This window comes from Procambarus clarkii, chromosome 76, assembly GCF_040958095.1.
Source record: "Procambarus clarkii isolate CNS0578487 chromosome 76, FALCON_Pclarkii_2.0, whole genome shotgun sequence".
Classification (NCBI taxonomy): domain Eukaryota; kingdom Metazoa; phylum Arthropoda; class Malacostraca; order Decapoda; family Cambaridae; genus Procambarus; species Procambarus clarkii.
This window is the reverse complement of record NC_091225.1, coordinates 11,632,882-11,655,683: the sequence shown is the minus strand read 5'-3', so window position 1 is coordinate 11,655,683 and position 22,802 is coordinate 11,632,882. Positions and strand designations below refer to the sequence as shown.

Below are 22,802 nucleotides of genomic sequence, written 5' to 3'. Positions count from 1 at the left end.
ACACACCACAGTGGAGCACCTTCCTGCTCCCCCACACACACCACAGTGGAGCACCTTCCTGCTCCCCCACACACACCACAGTGGAGCACCTTCCTGCTCCCCCACACACCACAGTGGAGCACCTTCCTGCTCCCACACACACCACAGTGGGGCACCTTCCTGCTCCCACACACACCACAGTGGGGCACCTTCCTGCTCCCACACACCACAGTGGGGCACGTTCCTGCTCCCACACACCACAGTGGGGCACCTTCCTGCTCCCACACACACCACAGTGGAGCACCTTCCTGCTCCCACACACACCACAGTGGGGCACCTTCCTGCTCCTACACACACCACAGTGGGGCACCTTCCTGCTCCCACACATACCACAGTGGGGCACCTTCCTGCTCCCACACACACCACAGTGGAGCACCTTCATGCTCCCACAAACACCACAGTGGGGCACCTTCATGCTCCCACACATACCACAGTGGGGCACCTTCCTGCTCCCACACACCACAGTGGGGCACCTTCCTGCTCCCACACACCACAGTGGGGCACCTTCCTGCTCCCACACACCACAGTGGGGCACCTTCCTGCTCCCACACACCACAGTGGGGCACCTTCATGCTCCCACACATACCACAGTGGGGCACCTTCCTGCTCCCACACACCACAGTGGGGCACCTTCCTGCTCCCACACACACCACAGTGGAGCACCTTCCTGCTCCCACACACACCACAGTGGAGCACCTTCCTGCTCCCACACACACACCACAGTGGGGCACCTTCCTGCTCCCACACACCACAGTGGAGCACCTTCCTGCTCCCACACACACCACAGTGGAGCACCTTCCTGCTCCCACACATACCACAGTGGGGCACCTTCCTGCTCCCACACACCACAGTGGGGCACCTTCCTGCTCCCACACACCACAGTGGGGCACCTTCCTGCTCCCACACACACCACAGTGGGGCACCTTCCTGCTCCCACACACACCACAGTGGGGCACCTTCCTGCTCCCACACACACCACAGTGGGGCACCTTCCTGCTCCCACATACACCACAGTGGGGCACCTTCCTGCTCCCACACACACCACAGTGGGGCACCTTCCTGCTCCCACACACACCACAGTGGGGCACCTTCCTGCTCCCACACACACCACAGTGGAGCACCTTCCTGCTCCCACACACCACAGTGGAGCACCTTCCTGCTCCCACACACCACAGTGGAGCACCTTCCTGCTCCCACACACCACAGTGGAGCACCTTCCTGCTCCCACACACACCACAGTGGAGCACCTTCCTGCTCCCACACACCACAGTGGAGCACCTTCCTGCTCCCACACACACAACACAGTGGAGCACCTTCCTGCTCCCACACACACAACACAGTGGAGCACCTTCCTGCTCCCACACACACCACAGTGGGGCACCTTCCTGCTCCCACACACACCACAGTGGGGCACCTTCCTGCTCCCACACACACCACAGTGGGGCACCTTCCTGCTCCCACACACACCACAGTGGGGCACCTTCCTGCTCCCACACACACCACAGTGGGGCACCTTCCTGCTCCCACACACACCACAGTGGGGCACCTTCCTGCTCCCACACACACCACAGTGGAGCACCTTCCTGCTCCCACACACCACAGTGGAGCACCTTCCTGGTCCCACACACCACTGTGGAGCACCTTCCTGCTCCCACACACACACCAGTGGGGCACCTTCCTGCTCCCACACACACCACAGTGGAGCACCTTCCTGCTCCCACACACACACCACAGTGGAGCACCTTCCTGCTCCCACACACACACCACAGTGGAGCACCTTCCTGCTCCCACACATACCACAGTGGGGCACCTTCCTGCTCCCACACACACACCACAGTGGAGCACCTTCCTGCTCCCACACACACCACAGTGGAGCACCTTACTGCTCCCACACACCACAGTGGAGCACCTTCCTGCTCCCACACACCACAGTGGAGCACCTTCCTGCTCCCACACACAACACAGTGGAGCACCTTCCTGCTCCCACACACACCACAGTGGGGCACCTTCCTGCTCCCACACATACCACAGTGGAGCACCTTCCTGCTCCCACACACCACAGTGGGGCACCTTCCTGCTCCCACACATACCACAGTGGAGCACCTTCCTGCTCCCACACATACCACAGTGGGGCACCTTCCTGGTCCCACACACCACAGTGGGGCACCTTCCTGCTCCCACACACACACACACCACAGTGGGGCACCTTCCTGCTCCCACACACACACACACACACCACAGTGGGGCACCTTCCTGCTCCCACACACCACAGTGGGGCACCTTCCTGCTCCCACACATACCACAGCGGAGCACCTTCCTGCTCCCACACACCACAGTGGAGCACCTTCCTGCTCCCACACACACCACAGTGGAGCACCTTCCTGCTCCCACACACGACAGTGGGGCACCTTCCTGCTCCCACACATACCACAGCGGAGCACCTTCCTGCTCCCACACACCACAGTGGAGCACCTTCCTGCTCCCTCACACACCACAGCGGAGCACATTCCTGCTCCCACACACACCACAGTGGAGCACCTTCCTGCTCCCACACACACACACCACAGTGGGGCACCTTCCTGCTCCCACACACAACACAGTGGAGCACCTTCCTGCTCCCACACACCACAGTGGAGCACCTTCCTGCTCCCACACACACACACACCACAGTGGGGCACCTTCCTGCTCCCACACACCACAGTGGAGCACCTTCCTGCTCCCACACATACCACAGTGGAGCACCTTCCTGCTCCCACACACACCACAGTGGAGCACCTTCCTGCTCCCACACACACCACAGTGGAGCACCTTCCTGCTCCCACACACACCACAGTGGAGCACCTTCCTGCTCCCACACACACCACATTGGGGCACCTTCCTGGTCCCACACACACCACAGTGGAGCACCTTCCTGCTCCCACACACCACAGTGGGGCACCTTCCTGGTCCCCCACACACCACAGTGGAGCACCTTCCTGGTCCCCCACACACCACAGTGGAGCACCTTCCTGCTCCCACACACACCACAGTGGGGCACTTTCTCGTGCCATTATAGGTGCCATTATTAATTTCACCTTCTCGTGCCATTATGGGTGCTTGTATTGGCCATAGTTTGGCCAATAAAAGCACCCATCTTAGACCACTGTCAATGTTCTCATACACCTAGTGCTTCTCCTCACATTATTGACTAGAGTTTGTGTTTCGCAAAATTTCTTATGATAGAGCAATGTTCTACTCTAATATCTGCGCCTAACCTCTCCTCCATTCTAGTAGGAAAAATGCAGTTTCCCATTAACAAGCTCTCTCTCTCCCTGTCTCTCTGTCTCTCTTTGCGACGCTATAGTTCATATGAATGTTACCTACTGGAATAGTCAGCACACTGCAGTGGAACCTATTAGGCTTAACCCAGCCTCAGTATCACCCGGTGTTCGTAGAGAGAGGTCACATCTTATGGCCGTGTTCCACCTCGCCTTCTTCCTAGTTATGTCTCTCAGGTTACTGCTATTAGTGAGCTACCTGGTGTTATTAGTGAGCTACCTGGTGTTATTAGTGAGCTACCTGGTGTTATTAGTGAGCTACCTGGTGTTATTAGTGAGCTACCTGGTGTTATTAGTGAGCTACCTGGTGTTATTAGTGAGATACCTGGTGTTATTAGTGAGCTACCTGGTGTTATTAGTGAGCTACCTGGTGTTATTAGTGAGCTACCTGGTGTTATTAGTGAGCTACCTGGTGTTATTAGTGAGATACCTGGTGTTATTAGTGAGATACCTGGTGTTATTAGTGAGCTACCTGGTGTTATTAGTGAGCTACCTGGTGTTATTAGTGAGCTACCTGGTGTTATTAGTGAGCTACCTGGTGCTAGGTGCTATTAGTAAGATGCCTGGTGCTATTAGTGAGATATGAGGTGCTATTAGTGTACTATTCGCGAGATACCAGGTGCTATTAGCGAGATACGAGGTGCTATTAGTGAGACACGAGGTGCTATTAGCGAGACACGAGGTGCTATTAGCGAGATACCCGGTGCTATTAACGAGATACCCGGTGCTATTAACGAGATACGAGGTGCTATTAGCGAGATACGAGGTGCTATTAGCGAGATACAAAGTGCTCTTAGCGAGATACGAGGTGCTATTAGTGAGATAGGATGTGGTGTCGTCAGGAAGCATCATCCTGAGCCACAGAAGGAGACTCACTTCTTCATGAGCCGCACCTGGCGACCCTTGACTGTGGACTTGAGCCTGGTGTCAATGACTCTCGGCCGACCCTTGCCCGGCCCGGCCAGGTCTCGGCCCAGGATCCTTGACAGCCTCACCATCATCCTCAGTCGTAGCAGAGTGGGCTGCGTCGACTTCCTGTACCAGGTGAGAGAGAGATAACAGTGTGTGAAGCAATCTCTTGTTTGTATAATACAATGATGGGGTGAGACCCTCTCTTGTTGGTTAGAGAGAGGGAGGAGATAAGGACTGCTCTTGTCAGTAGGAGAGAGGGAGGAGATAAGGACTGCTCTTGTTAGTAGGAGAGAGGGAGGAGATAAGGACTGCTCTTGTCAGTAGGAGAGGAGGGGGTGGGGGGCGAGGTGTCAGACAGAGTAAACCCAGGTAGCCACGACACACTGGGTACTCGTCGTCGTCATCACAGTCAGAGTCAATATTCCCGTGGGGCTCCCACGGAAAATATTACATATTTAAAAAAAGTACATATACAGTACATGGGAAGATTCCCGTGGTGTGATAAGAGTCTGCGGAGACAGCTCATGTGAAAGTTATTGAGCTGTTCGGCGTGTCTGCTGTTGAGAGTCCAGGTCGTGCTGGCTTGGAGTAGGTGGTGAGTACCACTGCACGGCAGACCTTCAGTTTGGTGGTAAGAACTGAGGTCCTCCGCTCCCAGACTTTCTCAAAAGTTTTCCAAAGGCAGCGCTGGCCTTGGCGGTCCTATTGTTGACTTCTGAGTCTATGTTCACTGCTCTTGAGAGTATGGTGTCCAGGTAGGTAAAGTTGTACACTCCCTGCGGGTTCTGCCCCTTGACAGTGATGTGTAGTTCCTAGGAGGGTATTCCGGGCCGCAGGTTGGTATATGACTTCAGTCTCTTTGGTGCTGACGATGACACCGAAGTTGTTGCTGGCTTGCGACAAGCAGTCAATTTGGTGCTGTATTATTGGCTCTGTGCTGGAGTTGAGGGCGCAGTCGTCAGTGAATTGGAAGACTCATATGAGTTTACTTCACCTTTGTAATGGCCTGCAGGCGCCTGAGGTTGAACAGCCCACCGTCAGTCCAGTATTTGATGGGTATTCCATCCTGGCAATCACGGAAGGTATCAGTGAGCATGGCGGCGAATGCTGAAGAGTGTTGGGGCGAGAACGCAGCCCGGCTGCACACCGGTCATCACTGGGGTGACTTTACTCGTCTCCATCTGGAGTGTGTCAAGCATCCTTCCTTCTAGGTCGTTGGAGAATCCTTCAGCAACTTTGCTGTTCTTAAGCTTAGAAACATTGAGTCTTTTTATAGTCTCCTGACCTTGGAGTCCTCTCGTGGGCAGGATGCACTTGGACACAATGAGGCGATGGTCAGTCCAGCAGTCGGCACCACACATGGCCTTAATCACTCTCACGTCCTGCCTGTTTCCTGGTGATGACAATCAGATGCCAATGCCTAGAGTGCGGGTGCCTCCATGATGTCTTGATGCAGGTGGGAAGGCGAAATAGTGTTGTGACGACGAGGTCGTGTGTGGCACACAACGTAAGGAGCAGAAGGCCATTACTGTTGCACTTGCCAGTGTCATATCTTCCAATCATCTCTTCCCAGGTCTGGTAGTCTGTCCTAACTCTGGCGTTGAGGTCTCCGAGGATAATAAGTTTCTCTGACTTTGGGACTGCTGCAATGAAGTTGTCGTGTTTCTCATATAATTTTTTCTTGATGTCATCTTGGTTGGTCATGGTTGGGACATAGGCAATGATCAGCGATGCGCTCCTCTTGTTTCCAAGTCTGATGCACTCCTCTCTTGGAGCTTAGCAAGTTTTTGGGCGAGGTGGGATCTGATGGAAAATCCAACACCAGCTTCTCGTCGTTCAAAGCTACTGTGACCACTCCAGAAAAAGGTGTACCCACCACCACGTTCCATAGGCTGACCTTTACCAGCAAAGCGTGTTTCACTGAGTGCTGCGGTCCACATTGTAGTGCGCTAGTTCCTTTCCAATTTCCTGTGCAGTTTGCCTTTCAGGTCTGTTCCAGCAGAGTTCGAACGTTCCAAGTACCGAGATTGAGCACACTCGCTTTTTTCTTTGTATTTGTTCCGACATCTGTGGGGGGGATCCCCACCAGCTATGGCTTGCTGGCCAGGGTGAATAGAAGCAGGCTATGTTTAAGGCACTTTTTCTAGTTCCTTCTACAATGAAGGTGAGCAGAATGTGTCCTGAAGAGAACTGCTCAGACACCCAGGGGCCTGCTGAACCCCTGCTGTGGCTTCCATCCAGTAGAGAGCGACCCTGTGACCTGAGGCGCCTGTGTGCAAGTCTGTGACTACAGCTTCCAGTGTATCCTCACCTAATGTTTCGCCACTCGCCCATCACCACAGGCCTTGAGATCGTGCAGCAGGAGTTGAAGTCCTAACTTGCACTTGACGGATTAAAGTTAGAGAGAATTGCGCAAATCGTCAGCCTCGCTCTCTCATCCTGGCCTATCTGGATCCCTTGGCAAGACAAGCCGAGGCAGCAGGAGATAGGTTAGGATGCAGTGGATGGCCAGCAGTGTCTTACGTGTCTCACTGCGCCCTAAATGCACTCTACAATACTTTGCTGGTCCGCCTTCCTGCTCGATGTACCATTCTGATGGTCTCCTTCGAGCAGTCTGCTGGCTCCAGTCTTCATATGCATAGATAGACAAGTCTTAGGTCACCGAGGGTCTCAAACCTTTGGCTACCCTCGCCTGGTTTCGCCCGCCAGTCGGAGCAGTTTACCGGGGTGTGGTCGCCGTTGCATGCAAACATGTACTAGGAGCCACAGGTGAGAGTTGAGTGCAGGTGGGGACCAAAGCAGACGTAACCACCCGAAGGTGCGACTGTTCCCTGTCAGAGGTATTACCCCTCACGGACACCTCAAAGAATGCAGAGCCATGTAGAGCTGCTCCGGAAACTTAGAGTTACTCATGAAGAGATACAAAGCTTCTCTTTGCTACTCACAGTAAACAGCTAAGACTTAATTTGTGTTCAGTAGCTCAGCTTCATTTAATTAAATTATTTAAATTCTTGTTCATAAAGTGGGTATATGAGGGAGTTAGAATAAACTTCCACACATGATGTGGCTGGCAATGGTTGGAGAGGCAGTTTGCTTCAAACAAGCTAATCACTTGAACCAACAGTTTCAAGTGTAAAGAAGTGAAGAAGAGAAGAGTTTGCGTGTGTAGTTAAGTCTTAACTTTAGGCGATAGTGTCAGGGGCGTAAAGCAATTGTTGCAACTGTGTTATCTAGTCTGTTTAGGAAAGATATTCTTATTACCTTCTTGCAGAATTGTCTTAGCTTAGAAGCTTAGATAACAAATCACAGGAATTTGCAGCAGGGAAGAGTGATGGTAGATAATGCTATACAATACCATTATCGAAGTTGAACACAGAAATATTAAACGTTCCAGAGCTATTAAAAGCACCACTCACCGGTCACTCGTCAAGCACTACCCTGAGGGACGGGTCTCACAACACTAGTTACCTCCGGTGAACCTCACCCAATTCACATATAAAGTGCTAGACATCATAACTTTCACCTGTAATGAAAGAAATTAAGTCTACTGCCCAAAAATGGGAGAAGTGTGCCGTATGGTATTAATAAGTTGCATACTCCAGTGTATGAGGCTGAAGAATACAAGGTGTCCTTCACGCAGCTCTCACACTAGTTTAGCACCCTGTAGTTCATTACAAACGTACCAATATTTTAAAGCAATGGTGATGGTCTGATGCACAGTCTCCCTTCTTGCCCCTGTGCCCAGGAAGGGGCATAGGGACCCGAGGCCACACCCACAGGCTGTCCGGTGCTCGGAAGTAGAGTGCAGTAGTGCCGGCCACTGGAACTCAACCTGTGGTGGGGACTAAGGTTTCCATGCCTAGTGCTCACTGCCTTATTATATAATTCATATTTTAAATTCGCTTGAGGTGTTTACTTTGTATTCCTGGAGGGAGGAAGGGGGACGGGTGAGGTGGAAGGGGAAGGCTGAGTGTCCCGGTTCAGCTTCCCTCTTCCCGGAAGGGAAAAGAGGGAAGTCCTCTTCTCGGTGCCCTTACTGGCATCGGGCCGGGACTGTCGCATGATGCTGGACGCTAGTGCTGGCACCAGGCCTGGACCGTGGCACACCTGGCTCTCTCCAGTCCTGGTGACTGGTGCCTCCACACACCTCCACCACCAGTCCCACAATGCGTCAGTCTTCAGCTACCCCATAGACAACCTTCTCCATTGTGACTATTGTGATAACCTCAGCAGCGGACGACCAGCTCAGCGTGACCATATGAGTGGTCGTGTAATGGAACATGGTAGTAACCTAACAGTTATTAGTAGTAGAGTAGTAGACAAATGGAATACATTAGGAAGTGATGTGGTGGAGGCTGACTCCATACACAGTTTCAAGTGTAGATATGATAGAGCCCAGTAGGCTCAAGGAACCTGTACACCAGTTGATTGACAGTTGAGAGGCGGGATCAAAGAGCCAGAGCTCTTTGATCTTGCAGGGACACCCTGCAAGCACAATTAGGTAAGTACAATTAGGCTAAGTACTGGAAGACTCGTTCCACCAGGCTCCATGGGGTCATGACACTTTGGACTGTTCCTTGTAACAATCTACATGAGGAGCGGAGTAAACTACCTCAGACCAGCCCTACACTTTCATAACGTTGCGTGACTGGGTGATCCATAGTTACCTGCCTCTACACGTGTGCTTCCTGGGTGCTCCCTGTATGCAGGCGATGAATCACAATAACGTGGCTAAAGTAAGTTGACCAGACCACACACTAGAAGGTGAAGGGACGACGACGTTTCGGTCCGTCCTGGACCATTCTCAAGTCGATTGTGCACTCTTGGTTACATGTCCATCAACCCTATTATTGTCAAACCCGGCCACCACAACCTGTGGACAATGGTGCCTCTGTTCGTCACACGCGACTTGAACATGACGAGTACCTCCGCATCCCTACGTCCCGGGGCAGGTCGGTGGACACGCACCTTACGTGTCCCGGGGCAGGTCGGTGGACACGCACCTTACGTGTCCCGGGGCAGGTCGGTGGACACGCACCTTACGTGTCCCGGGGCAGGTCGGTGGGCACGCACCTTACGTGTCCCGGGGCAGGTCGGTGGACACGCACCTTACGTGTCCCGGGGCAGGTCGGTGGACACGCACCTTACGTGTCCCGGGGCAGGTCGGTGGACACGCACCTTACGTGTCCCGGGGCAGGTCGGTGGACACGCACCTTACGTGTCCCGGGGCAGGTCGGTGGACACGCACCTTACGTGTCCCGGGGCAGGTCGGTGGACACGCACCTTACGTGTCCCGGGGCAGGTCGGTGGACACGCACCTTACGTGTCCCGGGGCAGGTCGGTGGACACGCACCTTACGTGTCCCGGGGCAGGTCGGTGGACACGCACCTTACGTGTCCCGGGGCAGGTCGGTGGACACGCACCTTACGTGTCCCGGGGCAGGTCGGTGGACACGCACCTTACGTGTCCCGGGGCAGGTCGGTGGACACGCACCTTACGTGTCCCGGGGCAGGTCGGTGGACACGCACCTTACGTGTCCCGGGGCAGGTCGGTGGACACGCACCTTACGTGTCCCGGGGCAGGTCGGTGGACACGCACCTTACGTGTCCCGGGGCAGGTCGGTGGACACGCACCTTACGTGTCCCGGGGCAGGTCGGTGGACACGCACCTTACGTGTCCCGGGACAGGTCGGTGGACACGCACCTTACGTGTCCCGGGACAGGTCGGTGGACACGCACCTTACGTGTCCCGGGACAGGTCGGTGGACACGCACCTTACGTGTCCCGGGACAGGTCGGTGGACACGCACCTTACGTGTCCCGGGACAGGTCGGTGGACACGCACCTTACGTGTCCCGGGGCAGGTCGGTGGACACGCACCTTACGTGTCCCGGGGCAGGTCGGTGGACACGCATCTTACGTGTCCCGGGGCAGGTCGGTGGACACGCACCTTACGTGTCCCGGGACAGGTCGGTGGACACGCACCTTACGTGTCCCAGGACAGGTCGGTGGACACGCACCTTACGTGTCCCGGGGCAGGTCGGTGGGCACGCACCTCACGTGTCCTGGTGCAGGTCGGTGGACACGCACCTTACGTGTCGTGGGGCAGGTCGGTGGACACGCACCTTACATGTCCCGGGGCAGGTCGGTGGACACGCACCTTACGTGTCCTGGGACAGGTCGGTGGACACGCGAATTTTTATACCGTGGAAATTTGAACTGCTTCAATATCGCATGATTGGAAGGTAAGGATTCGAGGGGTGGGTGTGTTGCTGTTGTTGTTGTTGCTGTTGTTGATGTTGATGTGTTTGTGTTGTTGTTGTTGTTATTGTTGATGTGGGTGTGTTGTTGTTGTTGCATCAACAAACTAACACCTGTCAGTTGTGTGGTGGAATAAGGCCTCGGAGGAAGGAACTATATATATGAGCGGTGTTGACCAGACCACACGCGAGCAAGTGAAGGGACGACGACGTTTCGGTCCGTCCTGAACCATTCTCAAGTCGATAGTGATAAGGGAATGCTTGCTGTTGTTTAAGATTCGCTACTTGGAACAAAACGTTCCAAGTAGGACGGGCTATGGTGAGCCCGGAGGGAAAGAGGCAAGGCAATAAATACGCAAGAGGTCTTTGAGGAAGAAAAAGCAAGGCAAAGAGGTACGAAAGGTGGGCCTATTGGCCCATACGAGGTAGCTCCTATTTATTACCACCCAATAAGAAGGGGACAGTAATAGGAATAAACAAGGGATCGTAAGAGAAAACAAGAGAAACAAGGGAAAGAAAAAGAAAGAAGGAAAGAGAAAGAAAGATAAATGGAAGGGTAAACTTGTTTGGTCACGTTTGTTAGGAAGATTAGAGCATTTGAGTATATACTGTGAAAGGGAAGAGTCCACAGCAACAAAGCCAGGACTCAAGTTCATGTTGGGTACAGTTGTGTATTAGAGCCGATTCAACAAGACGGCGTCTGTGTAGAGTAGAGGCAGGAAAGATTATTTTGGAGGAAGACCAATCAATAGGATGATTAGAATCCCTCACATGACAGAAGAGAGCAGTGTACATTCAGTGTACGGCCAGTTTCGTCAAAGTATTGGAGAGGACAAGACGAACAGGAAATAGAGTAGACACCAGCAGCATTAGAAGCAGGAGGAGCAGTGTGAACTAGATTGCTACGAAGTCTGTTAGTTTGTCGAAAGGTGAGCTTTATGTCAAGAGGACGAAAGGTATTGGTAAAAGTTTTGAGTTCAGATATGAGGGGAAGGCATAGTACAGTGCTACTAGTGTTGGAAGCAGGTTCAGGGATGAAAGAAATTGCGTTTAGCTTGAGAGTAGGCCTAGTTAATGAAATGCAAAGGGTAACCAAGGCGAGAGAATGATTTGTAGATAAAGGCAATTTCAGAATCAAGAAACTGAGGGTCGCTGATGCGTAGAGCGCGGAGGAAGAGAGAGACGAGGACACTTTTATCCATGTATAGGATCCACTATGCATGGGTTTGCGGTAGACGGAGAAAGAGAACCCAGACACAGCTGTGAACGTGGACGACTAGAAAAGGAAGGAGGGAATTATATTCCCATTCAACTTTGAAATGGATAGAAGGAGCCAGATTGTTAAGAGAGGAGAGGAAATGCTAGAAAAGATTAAGGTCATGAGGCCATAAAGCAAAAATGTCATCAACATAGCCAAGCCAGAGAGAGGGACGAGTATCAATAGAAGGAAAAAGAACAGTTTCGAAGTATTCCATGTAGAAATTAGCAAGAACAGGGGAGAGAGGGGAACCCATAGCGACACCGAAAGATTGGAGTGTAATATTTACCGTTGAAAGAGAAAGAGAGTCAACACAGAGTCTAATAAGTTCGAGGAAAACGTCAGTGGGAAGCAGGGAGAGGAAGAAGGCCCTCAGTCGCCTTCTAAGGAAAGACTAAACGTCATCGAGCGGAACATTAGTGAACAGAGAGTCGACATCAATAATAAGCATCTTACAGGAAGGCTGCAGGCGCAGTCTTTCTGTGAACTCCTGAGAGTGACGAAGGTGGGCAGGGGAACACGTGCCTAGGTAAGGCGTCAGAGTGTCAGCTGAGCCAGGAGGCAAGAGGATAGCTGACAGAGCCCCGTGAAGAAATGATAGGATAAAGAGGAACACCAGATGGGATTGGGTGCAAGCGGGGAGGAAGGTGCAGGGTAGCTGTTGTGGGTAGAAGGAAGGGGGAGGGATGGGAGGGCAGGGTTGGGGAGGGTGTGAAGTGGGAAGGAAGTGGTGGAGCGAGAAGGGTCCCGGTGGCGTGCAGGTCGGCTGGCCTTGTGGGCCAGCTCTTCATCCCTGGTCATATATTTGTCAATAAACACATTGTAATAGCCTTCGCTGCCTCTGAGTATATGTTTGTGCTTCATTATATAGTCCACTGCCTCTTCATAAGAAAACTGTACCAGGACAGGTTTATTTTTGGTACCATTGTAAGGTCCAGTTCGGCGGCTGAGGTCAACAGTCTCTCCTGCAGTCTCGGCATTAATACTCCTCAACCTCTCACTTAACTCATACTTTTCAATTTGTATCCTTTCATGCCTCGATGTTGCCTTTGACTGACCGCCTCATGCTGGTAGTCCCCTGCCCTGGGAGCCCCTCTGCCCCCCCCTCCCCTGGGAGCCCCCCCTGGCCCCCCTCCCATGGGAGCCCCCATGGCCCCCCTCCCCTGGGAGCCCCTCTGGCCACTCTCCCATGGGAGCCCCCATGGCCCCCCTCCCATGGGAGCCCCCCTGGCCCCCCTCCCCTGGGAGCCCCTCTGCCCCACCCCTCCCCTGGGAGCCCCCTGCCTCCCTTCCATGGGAGCCCCTCGCCCCCCCCCTCCCCTAGGTACCCCCTGCCCCCCCTCCCCTGGAAGCCCCCTGCCCCCCTCCCCTGGGGGACCCCTGCCCCACCTCCCTTGGGAGCCCCTTGCCCCCCCTCTCCTGGGATCCTCCTGCCCCCCCCCTCCCCTGGAAATAAACTTAGTCAACAGAAATATGACACACAATCTTGACTATGTATTTACTATCTGTATCTGCAGAATCGAGCTATTAGCTCTTGGACCCCGCCTTTCTAAACAGTTTATTTTTCCTCTATTATGTCTATTACATACATATATTTATATTACACTCGCACACACACACCCAGGAAGCAGCCGGTAGCAGCCGTCTAACTCCCAGGTACTTTTTCACTGCTAGGTAAATAGGGGCATCAGGATGAGAGAAACTCTGCCCGTTTGTTTCTGCCTATGCGACGGAACGAACCCAGACTCTTTGGACTACGGCCCCAGAGCGCTGTCCACTCAGCCGCGAGGCTCCCCGGGCCCTCAGCGGGTATACAAGGTACGGGCTCCATGCTGGGGCCGCATACTCCAGGATTGGTCGTACATATGTGGTATACACGATTCTGAATGATTCCTTACACAGGTTCCTGAAGGCTGTTCTGATGTTAGCCAGCCTCGCATATGCCGCAGATGTAATTCTTTTCATGTGGGCTTCAGGAGACAGGTTTGGTGTGATATAAACTCCTAGATCCTTGTCTCTGTCCGTTTCATGAAGGACTTCATCTCCCATTCTATATCCTGTGTCTGGCCTCCTGTTTCCACTGCTTAGTTTCATTACCTTACATTTACTCGGGTTGAACTTTAGTAGCCATTTGTTGGACCATTCATGCAGTCTGTCAGGTCATCTTGTAGTCTCATACTGTCTTCTCCGTCTTAATCTTCCTCATAATTTTTGCATCAGCAAACAATGAGAGGAATGATTCTATACCATCTGGAAGATCATTTATATATATATAAGAAACAGAATGGGTCCAAGGACTGAACCCTGCGGAACTCGACTGGTGACGTCTCGCCAGTCTGATACCTCACCCTGCACAGTGACTCGCTGCCTTCTATTACTTAGGTACTCCCTTATCCAATGGAGTATCTTCCCTTTCACTCCTGCCTGCATCTCCAGCTTTCGCACTAGTCTCTGGTGTGGCACTGTGTCAAAGGCTTTCTGGAAATCAAAAAATATGCAGTCTACCCACCTCTCTCTCTCTCTTGCCTGATTATTGTTGCCTGATCGTAGAATTCAGTTAATCCTGTGAGGCATGACTTGCCATTCCTGAAACCATGTTGGTGTTGTGACACAAAGTTTCTTCGCTCCAGATGTTCCACTAGCTTTTTTCGCGCAATTTTCTCCATTAACTTGCATGGAATGCAACTTAAGGACACTGGCCTGTAGTTCAGTGCCTCATGTCTATCCCCCTTCTTGTATATTGGGACCACTTTTGCTGCCTTCCAAATTTCTGGCAGTTCACCTGTTACCAGTGATTTGTTATACACCATGGAGAGTGACAGGCACAGTGCTTCTGCTTCTTCCTTTAGTATTCATGGTGATATTCCATCCGGGCCTATAGCCTTTGTCACATCCAACTCTAGCAAAAGCATCCTTACATCTCCACTGGTAATCTCAACTTCCTCTAGTGATGCCTGGTTAATTATTTCTTCTCTTATCTCTGGAACTTCTCCTTGCTCTAATGTGTGAGGACTTCCTGGAATTTCACATTGAGTTTCTCGCACACTTCTTTGTCATTTGTAGTGAATCTGTCTGCCCCTAGCTTCAGTTTCATTACCTGTTCCTTCACTGTTGTCTTTCTCCTGATGTAGCTGTGCAGCAATTTGGGTTGGGTCTTAGCCTTGCTTGCTATGTCGTTTCATATTGCCTTTCTGCCACTCTTCTCACCCTGACGTATTCATTCCTGGCTCTCTGGTAACCTTCTCTGCTCTTTAGTGTCCTGTTATTTCTATAGTTTCTCCATGCTCTTTCACTTTGTTGCTTAGCTGGCTTTCATCTCTGATTAAACCATGGGTTTCTCATCTGCATGTAACTGGGGGGTGGGGGGAAATAGCTCTATCTTGTCCATTATTCCACCCCCCAGTTAACTAACGAGGCCGGGGGAAACAGCTCTCTCTAGTCCGTTATCCCGTTCCCAGTTAGCTAACTATTCTAGAGCACCTCCAGAGTTCCTAAGGCAATCTCTCTCGTTCAACACCTTGTAACCTAGGTATTTGACTACCTAGGTGCTAAGACTACAAGGCGCCGTCACTTGATCAGTTACCCGAAACTCTAGAGAGAACTCTAGAATACAGAATCATTGCCACAAACGTATAAGAGAAAACGAAAGGAAAGAAATGAATAGGGAAGTAATTAGCTGAGGGTTTGGGGTGAGGGGGAGAGAGGTGGGAGGAGCGAGGAGGGTCATTAGCTGAAAGTGAGAGTTTAAAGAGGGGTGGAGGGAGAGGTGTAGATAGGTAGAAGTAGAAGAGTAGATAGTAGAAGTAGAAGAGTAGATAGTAGAAGACGAAATGCTGCCACCATCCATTCTAGACCATTACATACAAGACAAGGAATGGAACTTGTCTGTATCAAAATATTCTCAAAAGATGTTATTACCATGTATCAACTCCAAACATGTACTCATTAAATCAGGGAACCAATAATCCCCGAGGCTTTCTCACCTCAACTCAACTCTAGGGACACAGTGAAAGACCATTTAAATAATAAATTCAACAATTATATTTTTCATGATAAATATCATAACTTAAGCAATCCAATTAAAATGTTAACGATTAATATTCAAAGTGAGTCATCATCCAAGAATTAGAGAACCCTACAACTTGACTGCCCCTGATCATCACCCAACATATGAAAACACGACCAAGTCACCTTACTGCTCAACTCACCAAGTGTCTCTGCCTATAGTTGGATAGAGAGGGGGGGGGGGGTCTGTAGTTGACAGAGACTCCCGCCCTGCCGGCCGACAGCCTCCCTGCTAGGGCCGTCTCCTCTGCTTTTGCTGACTGCCGTCCTGTCTGTTAATGCTTTTTGCTGGATAGCTCTCCGAGTTTATATTGGGGAACCTAGTAGCTAACTCCGCCCACAAGTAGATAGCCTCCGGCACTACCAAGCCACTCCTTAAACGTCGGCTTGTTTGAAGGCTACCAGACTACAATTAAGAGCTTAGCGGAAGCAAGGTGAAATTCTCATGATCTGACCTCAGGTCACTTGAGGTCATTAACGCTTTGAGGTGTGAGATCTCAGGCAGACAACTGGCGCCTCTCAGATCCTTGTCTGTGACTCATGTACTCTATATATATTTTAAATAAACTAACTCAAACACTTTTACAGTGTTACATGCATTTCAGTTTTTACCTTTTGGGCCGGGATAAACTTTTCCGCTGCCTCCTTGCACTTCTGCGTGATGTATTCCATCATGTGTTGGGCCGTCTTTTCCCTTAGCTCTGCTTCCCATGTTACATCCGTTAGGAATTTTCTTATCTCCTTGTCATTTCCCTTACGGAATGCTAGCCTTTTGCTTTCAGTTCCCTTTCTCGAGTACTTTAGCCTATCTTCGACCAGATACTTAAACGTCAGTACACTAGCTTGCGGTGGTTGAGCTGTGCTCTTTTAGCCCGCCTCTCAACTGTCAATCAATCAACTGTTACTAACTTGTTTTTTCCACACACACACACACACACACACACACACACACACACACACACACACACACACACACACACGGTTCCTGAGACATGAAACTTTAAGAACAAGAGGTCATAGATTTAAACTAGCTAAACACAGATGCCGAAGAAATATAATTCACTTTCGCAAACAGAGTGGTAGATGGTTGGAACAAGTTAGGTGAGAAGGTGGTAGAGGCCAAGACCGTCAGTAGTTTCAAAGCGTTATATGACAAAGAGTGCTGGGAAGACGGGACACCACGAGCGTAGCTCTCATTCTGTAACTACACTTAGGTAATTACACACACACACACACACACACACACTGCCTGACCAGTTGTGGTTAGACAGCCGTGGTGGGCGAATGTCTGGGTAATTCTTGGGACGCTAGTGAATTAGGAGGGATAATCAAGTCACATTGAACTGAAAAAGCGTATATGAGTAATTGAATAACTAGTAAGCTTTGTAACACAGCATGTTGATGCTGTGTTACAAAGTTCCTTCGCTCCAAATGTTCCACTAGCTTTCTTCGCACAATCTTCTCCATCAGCTTGCTTGGTATGCAAGTTAGGGGCCCTGGCCTGTAGTTCAGTGCCTCCTGTCTATCCGCCTTCTTATAAATCGGGACTACATTAGCTATGTGTGCGTGTGTGTGTGTGTGTTCACCTAGTTGTATTCACCAAGTTGAGCTTGCGGTGGTTGAGGTCTGCTCTTTTGGCCCACCTCTCAACTCTCAATCAATCAACTGTTACTGATTTGTGTTTTTCCACGCACGCACACACACACACACACACACAGGTCAAGTGGGATGGTAAGACAACAGGAAGAAGCTGGAGGAGAGGGACTGGACGAGCCATACATGGAGATGATTGCTAAGGCATGGAAGGAAATTAGTGGGGAATTGAATGACCTGAGGGAAACTATATGTAAGCTGCAGATAGAACTATATGTAAGTGCAGCACAAGAGGAGATAAAAAGCCTAAAAACAGGCCCTCCTCAGACTCTGGCCCTGGCAACCAATCCCCAGGCACCAGGAGCTGTATCAATGGCAGGGACTCCTACAATGGGTGCCACCTTTGCTGAAATACTGAAGAACAAAGATGCTATGAGAACAGTCAAGGAAGTTGTAATGAAAGCAGTAACCTCACTGGAGGCAGCTAGATGCACAAGCCAGTTAATGGAAAGGAAAAAAACAGTGTCGAATGTAATGAAACGCCATTTTCTGGGTGAGACCCGGAGGCTCCCCGGAGCTTTACCAGGCTGATATGCTAATGTCAGACTTTGGCATCAGTCATGTGTATGGAGTTCTAGGGCCTACCGGGAACCACGGCCAGAACCTGGCCCCCTCAGAGAGGCAAGGGGAGCAATGGCCTATAGAAACCCCCGTGTGGTTGGAAGCATTCTATGTCTGCCATCGACCGGATCAAGCATCCAGAAAGGTAAGCATTCCAAAACAAACCCCTATTCTGGTGAAAATTGCTACCTAAAGCCGAACTAGTGGATAGAACTTCAACAGAAAACAAGCAAACTAGTATAACGTCACACGTCACCGCGCCGCTGTCTGCGCAGCTCCCCCCTCCCCGAGAGGGGGAAGGGGGAGCCCCAGACCTCCCACGCCGGCTATCCACCCATCAGTTCTGAGGCTGGATGTCAAAACACACGAAAAACCGCCGACCGGAGGGAGGGAGGGTTGCCGGGGAGCCTCCTGGTCTCACCCAAAAAATGGCGTTTCATTACATTCAACGCTAGTTTTCTGGGGGGAGCCCTGTCGGCTCCCCGGAGCTAACTACCCACAGAGGAAGGTCAAAGACACGGAACCGGGAGGCGGACACCATGCACCCCCCCCACCCCACGGAAGCGAGACAACCGGCAGCAAACGTCAATCCAAGGCGCCACAGCCCCCAAAAGTCCCGGGAACAACACGAAAACAACGAACACCAAAGATCCATGCCCGAAAGACCGCAAGGACATGTCGCCCAGACGGCAGCGAGAGCAGCGAACCCACAAATGCCACGAGCATGAGGGAAGAACACAGGCAGCTTAGCCGCAAGAACACGGCTGATAACCCGGGACACCAACACCCGCCGGGAAGAACAGAACCGGATCAACGCAAAACGCGCTCCGGACACAGACCCCGTGGCACGCAAACAACAGCGGAGGGCCGCCACTGAACACAAACACAAACACTACATACCCCCAGCCCGACCAACGAAGCACCAACAAAAAATGGACCCCTCCAGAACGCAGCAGCCCCACCCCGCACCAGAAAAGATGGAGACTGCTGCCACCGAACAACTAAAACGGTAAAACCGAAGGAGCAAGAAAACTCGGCGACCCGACCCCCAGAGGCAAATGCCAAAAGGAAAGAGAGCCGACGAAAAAACAAACCGGAACCGAAGGGGCACTACCAACCAAGGAGAAGACAGAGCATGCTGACCAGAGACCAGGATGGTGCAAGCGGCGCACGAAAAGGCCGGAGGTGAAACGACGCACGAGACAGCTTACTAACAGTGCAGAAGCAACACCAAGACCGAAAGAAAGCCAAAGCGACTCCGCCAGCGCCACACGAAAAGAGGGAGACAGTATGTGGCAAGACGACGGCCCCAACCCCCAACAGAAAACCAAGCCGACGCTAACAAGAGTAACCACCTAAGAAGGGACAGGAAAAGGAAGGATCGCCAAAATACCCCATACTACCGCCAAGAGAAGTACGCAAGTGGTTCACCTCCCACGAAGCCACCCAACCACCAACCGGAGGCGAGACCGCGAGGCAGAATGTAAGCAGCCCCGACAAAGCCCCTCCGAGCCCAGGAAAAAGTGGAGCCGCGGGAAGATCTCGGGCGCAACCACTGAAACCCGGGCGGCACAAGGAGATGGAACGTCTGCCGAACAGAAATACTCCCAAAAGCAAGCAAGCCCACCAGGAGTTCAGAAACGACGGGTCCGACGCGAGACATCGCAAGACCCCGAGAAACCAACCAGCAGGGCAAGCTAGGAAACCAAAGAAGGCGGAAGGGTTGCCGCCAGAAACAGTACCTGAACCAAAGGGTACGAGCAACTACAACAGACCGAGACAAAGAAGCACACCACAGGACACAGGCTGAAAAACGCCCAAGAAGCCAAGGAACACACGCAGAACACCCCTGCGGCAGAGGAGGAAACAAGGGAACGCACAAGAAAATGAAGCGGTGGAAACCGACCACACCCCCCAACATAGCAGCAAGTGCAGGCAAAACCGACCAAAGGAGATGCCAGGAAAACGACTAGGGAGAGGCAGGATGAAAGAGCAGAAGCACAAAAACCCCAGGAAAACAACCAAGGGTGGACAATCAGTCAGGGACAGAAAAACCCCACGCACATGAGAGGGGGCCAAACCAAGGACCCGAAGACCACGAAAAACTACAAGAAAACCCCCATACGCAAACCCTAGGCACAAAACAGCAGCAAAGTGCCACACCACAACCGGACACAGGAACAAGGACACGCCACCGCGAAACATGGTACCAATGCACACGTGCAGTAGCAGCAACAGGCACCACCACAACATGCAACATGTAAATAGCAACTCGCTTCTGCAAAGGCAGAAAACGGAGCAGGCAGACCCCAGACAGGGACAACGGAGACACGACAGAACCCAGCAGGCCCAGAATCCTGCACACCAGGCGACCGACGGCGGAGAAACCCCGCTCGATACCTGCTGGATGGGGTACTGGGAGCTCATTTACACCCCAAGCCCGGCCCGAGGTAAGGCTAGACCGGCCAGAGGGTGGCCCACCAGGTAGCTGCTTGGAGCGCCCCGCAGGCCCAGATACCCCCCACAACCAGGATGGGCCGGAACTTCTATTTGAAAACAAGCTAGTGTGCCCCAGAAGTCCACGGACGTACCAGCAATAAGGCGTATGCTCGCAAGTAGGTCGTGTAACAACCGCAGACCTCTGATGGTTATACAGTGTTCCCCGATTGTACCTATAGCACCACTGCACTCCACTGGTACTATCCCGCAAGTTCTACCAGATAGGCGGGACCCAAGAGCCAGAGCTCAAACCCTGCAAGCACAGCCAGGAGCCTTTCCAGGTGAGTACAGAACCAACACCACAACCCCCATACCTCATAACACTAAAAAACGTTGGGTCCCCTGAATGACTCTAGCATGGGTTGGACATGCACATGAGTGGGACAGGAAGGGTTGAAAAAGGGACAGTCACTGGTGTGCGAACGGTCTCAGTCGTACAAAAATATACCTAAATAAAGACAGGTATATAAACAACACCGCATCCAGCGCCCGGCCAAAAGACGCCAGACCCCAGAAACTCACCTGGCGAACGGTGGCACGAACGTGACACGACTCAACCTTGCCCAGAAGAACCTGGGAGCACTGCCAGGTAAAGACGCCAGAGCCGGACCCGACCGGACCCGCAGGAGAGCAGGGTAGAGGCGAAGGAGACGGCCCACACCCATGACACAGGGAAAACCTCGGCGTCCTCTCCATAACTGGAAACCAGGACACCCGCGTACATACCGCAGCAAGGGAGAAGAGCGAGAGGCGAAGCACTTGAGCAAAAAGGGCACAAAACACCAGCACAGAAACACACCGTCCAGACCAAAACAAACTCTGCGGCGCATGCGCATGACACGCTGGCCGAACCACACAACCCTCTCTGCAGGAAGGTGCCAACCAGGACTACTGCACTAGAAAAGTAGCCAAAAGAGGAAGCAGGAACAATAAAACCGGCCAACGAAGCGAAGACAGAGACCAAAAAGGTACCCAACCGGGCCACCAGCAGCCCAACCGGGCCACCAGCAGCCCAACCGGGCCACAAGCAGCCCAACCGGGCCACAAGCAGCCCAACCGGGCCACAAGCAGCCCAACCGGGCCACAAGCAGCCCAACCGGGCCACAAGCAGCCCAACCGGGCCACAAGCAGCCCAACCGGGCCACAAGCAGCCCAACCGGGCCACAAGCAGCCCAACCGGGCCACAAGCAGCCCAACCGGGCCACAAGCAGCCCAACCGGGCCACAAGTAGCCCAACCGGGCCACAAGTAGCCCAACCGGGCCACAAGTAGCCCAACCGGGCCACAAGTAGCCCAACCGGGCCACAAGTAGCCCAAACCGGGCCACTGGCCACAAGCAGCCCAACCGGGCAACAAGTAGCCCAAAACGGCGACAAGGACGAGGAGCCGACAGACGTTCTAACAATGCGGGAAGTAGCAAAAACCTTCCGGAACCCTCGAGAACACAGAAGCCAACCCTAGTCCCGAAAGCACACAAAGGCGCAGGCGCACCCGAGACCAGAAGTCACGTAGAACCCCAAGAACGGGGAAACATGACGAAAACACCATCCCAAAATAGGGTGGGAGGAAACATCCACCCACAGGACGGAACCAACCGACTCAAAGGCCAAGGAACCGAGCCCGGGGTGGGGCCGACGCCCAACAGCACGTACGGCGAGTGGGGAGGAAAAACCCCACTCCGCGTAACCACAAGCCCTGCCTAGAGGGGGATAAAAACCCCCACAGGGTCCTACAGGGCCAAGGCCCCCCCCTAAGTCAGCCCCTCCCCAGCCCCGGGAACCTACACGACAGGCCCCGGGGCCGAGCCGTCCCTCCAAAGCCCCGGCCGTACCAGAAAACTGGGGCAGCCGCGAAAACACTAAGGAAGGGAGCCCACTGGCAGACTCTTACAACATGACTGGAGGAAAAGCCTCAAATGCCCCCGACACTACCCCGGAAGGGGAATTCCCCGAGACTGCCTGAGTCTCAACACCATCAAACCCCGCCCCAAACCTACAGACGGTAAGGAACCGGATACAGGCAGGAAGGGGGATCCAGGGGAAAGACAAGGGGGCGTGGAAGGAACCGAAGCAACCAACACCCCCAAGTCCCAACACGAACCAAAATGGGGCAGCCCCGGGGCTCCCGGGGAGTAAACCACGAGAGCGTTGCCACCACCAAGGCTCAAAGTGCAACGCCCCTGCTGCCCGCACCCGCTTAGTCAGCACAAGTGGGTAACCGAGCCACAACGAGCAACCAAAC

The 22,802-nt window shown here is 52.7% G+C and overlaps 1 protein-coding gene across 1 annotated transcript in view; it reads right to left on the bottom strand.

Annotated features, from left to right (window-relative positions):
* LOC123771540 (dynein axonemal intermediate chain 1) overlaps positions 1-22,802 on the bottom strand; it is a 312,924-nt gene that overhangs the window by 158,914 nt on the left and 131,208 nt on the right. Inside the window, exon 3 of the mRNA XM_069313626.1 lies at positions 4,233-4,391. Coding sequence (XP_069169727.1) covers positions 4,233-4,357 — 125 coding nt within the window. The 5' untranslated portion in view covers positions 4,358-4,391. The remainder of the gene's footprint in view (positions 1-4,232; positions 4,392-22,802) is intronic.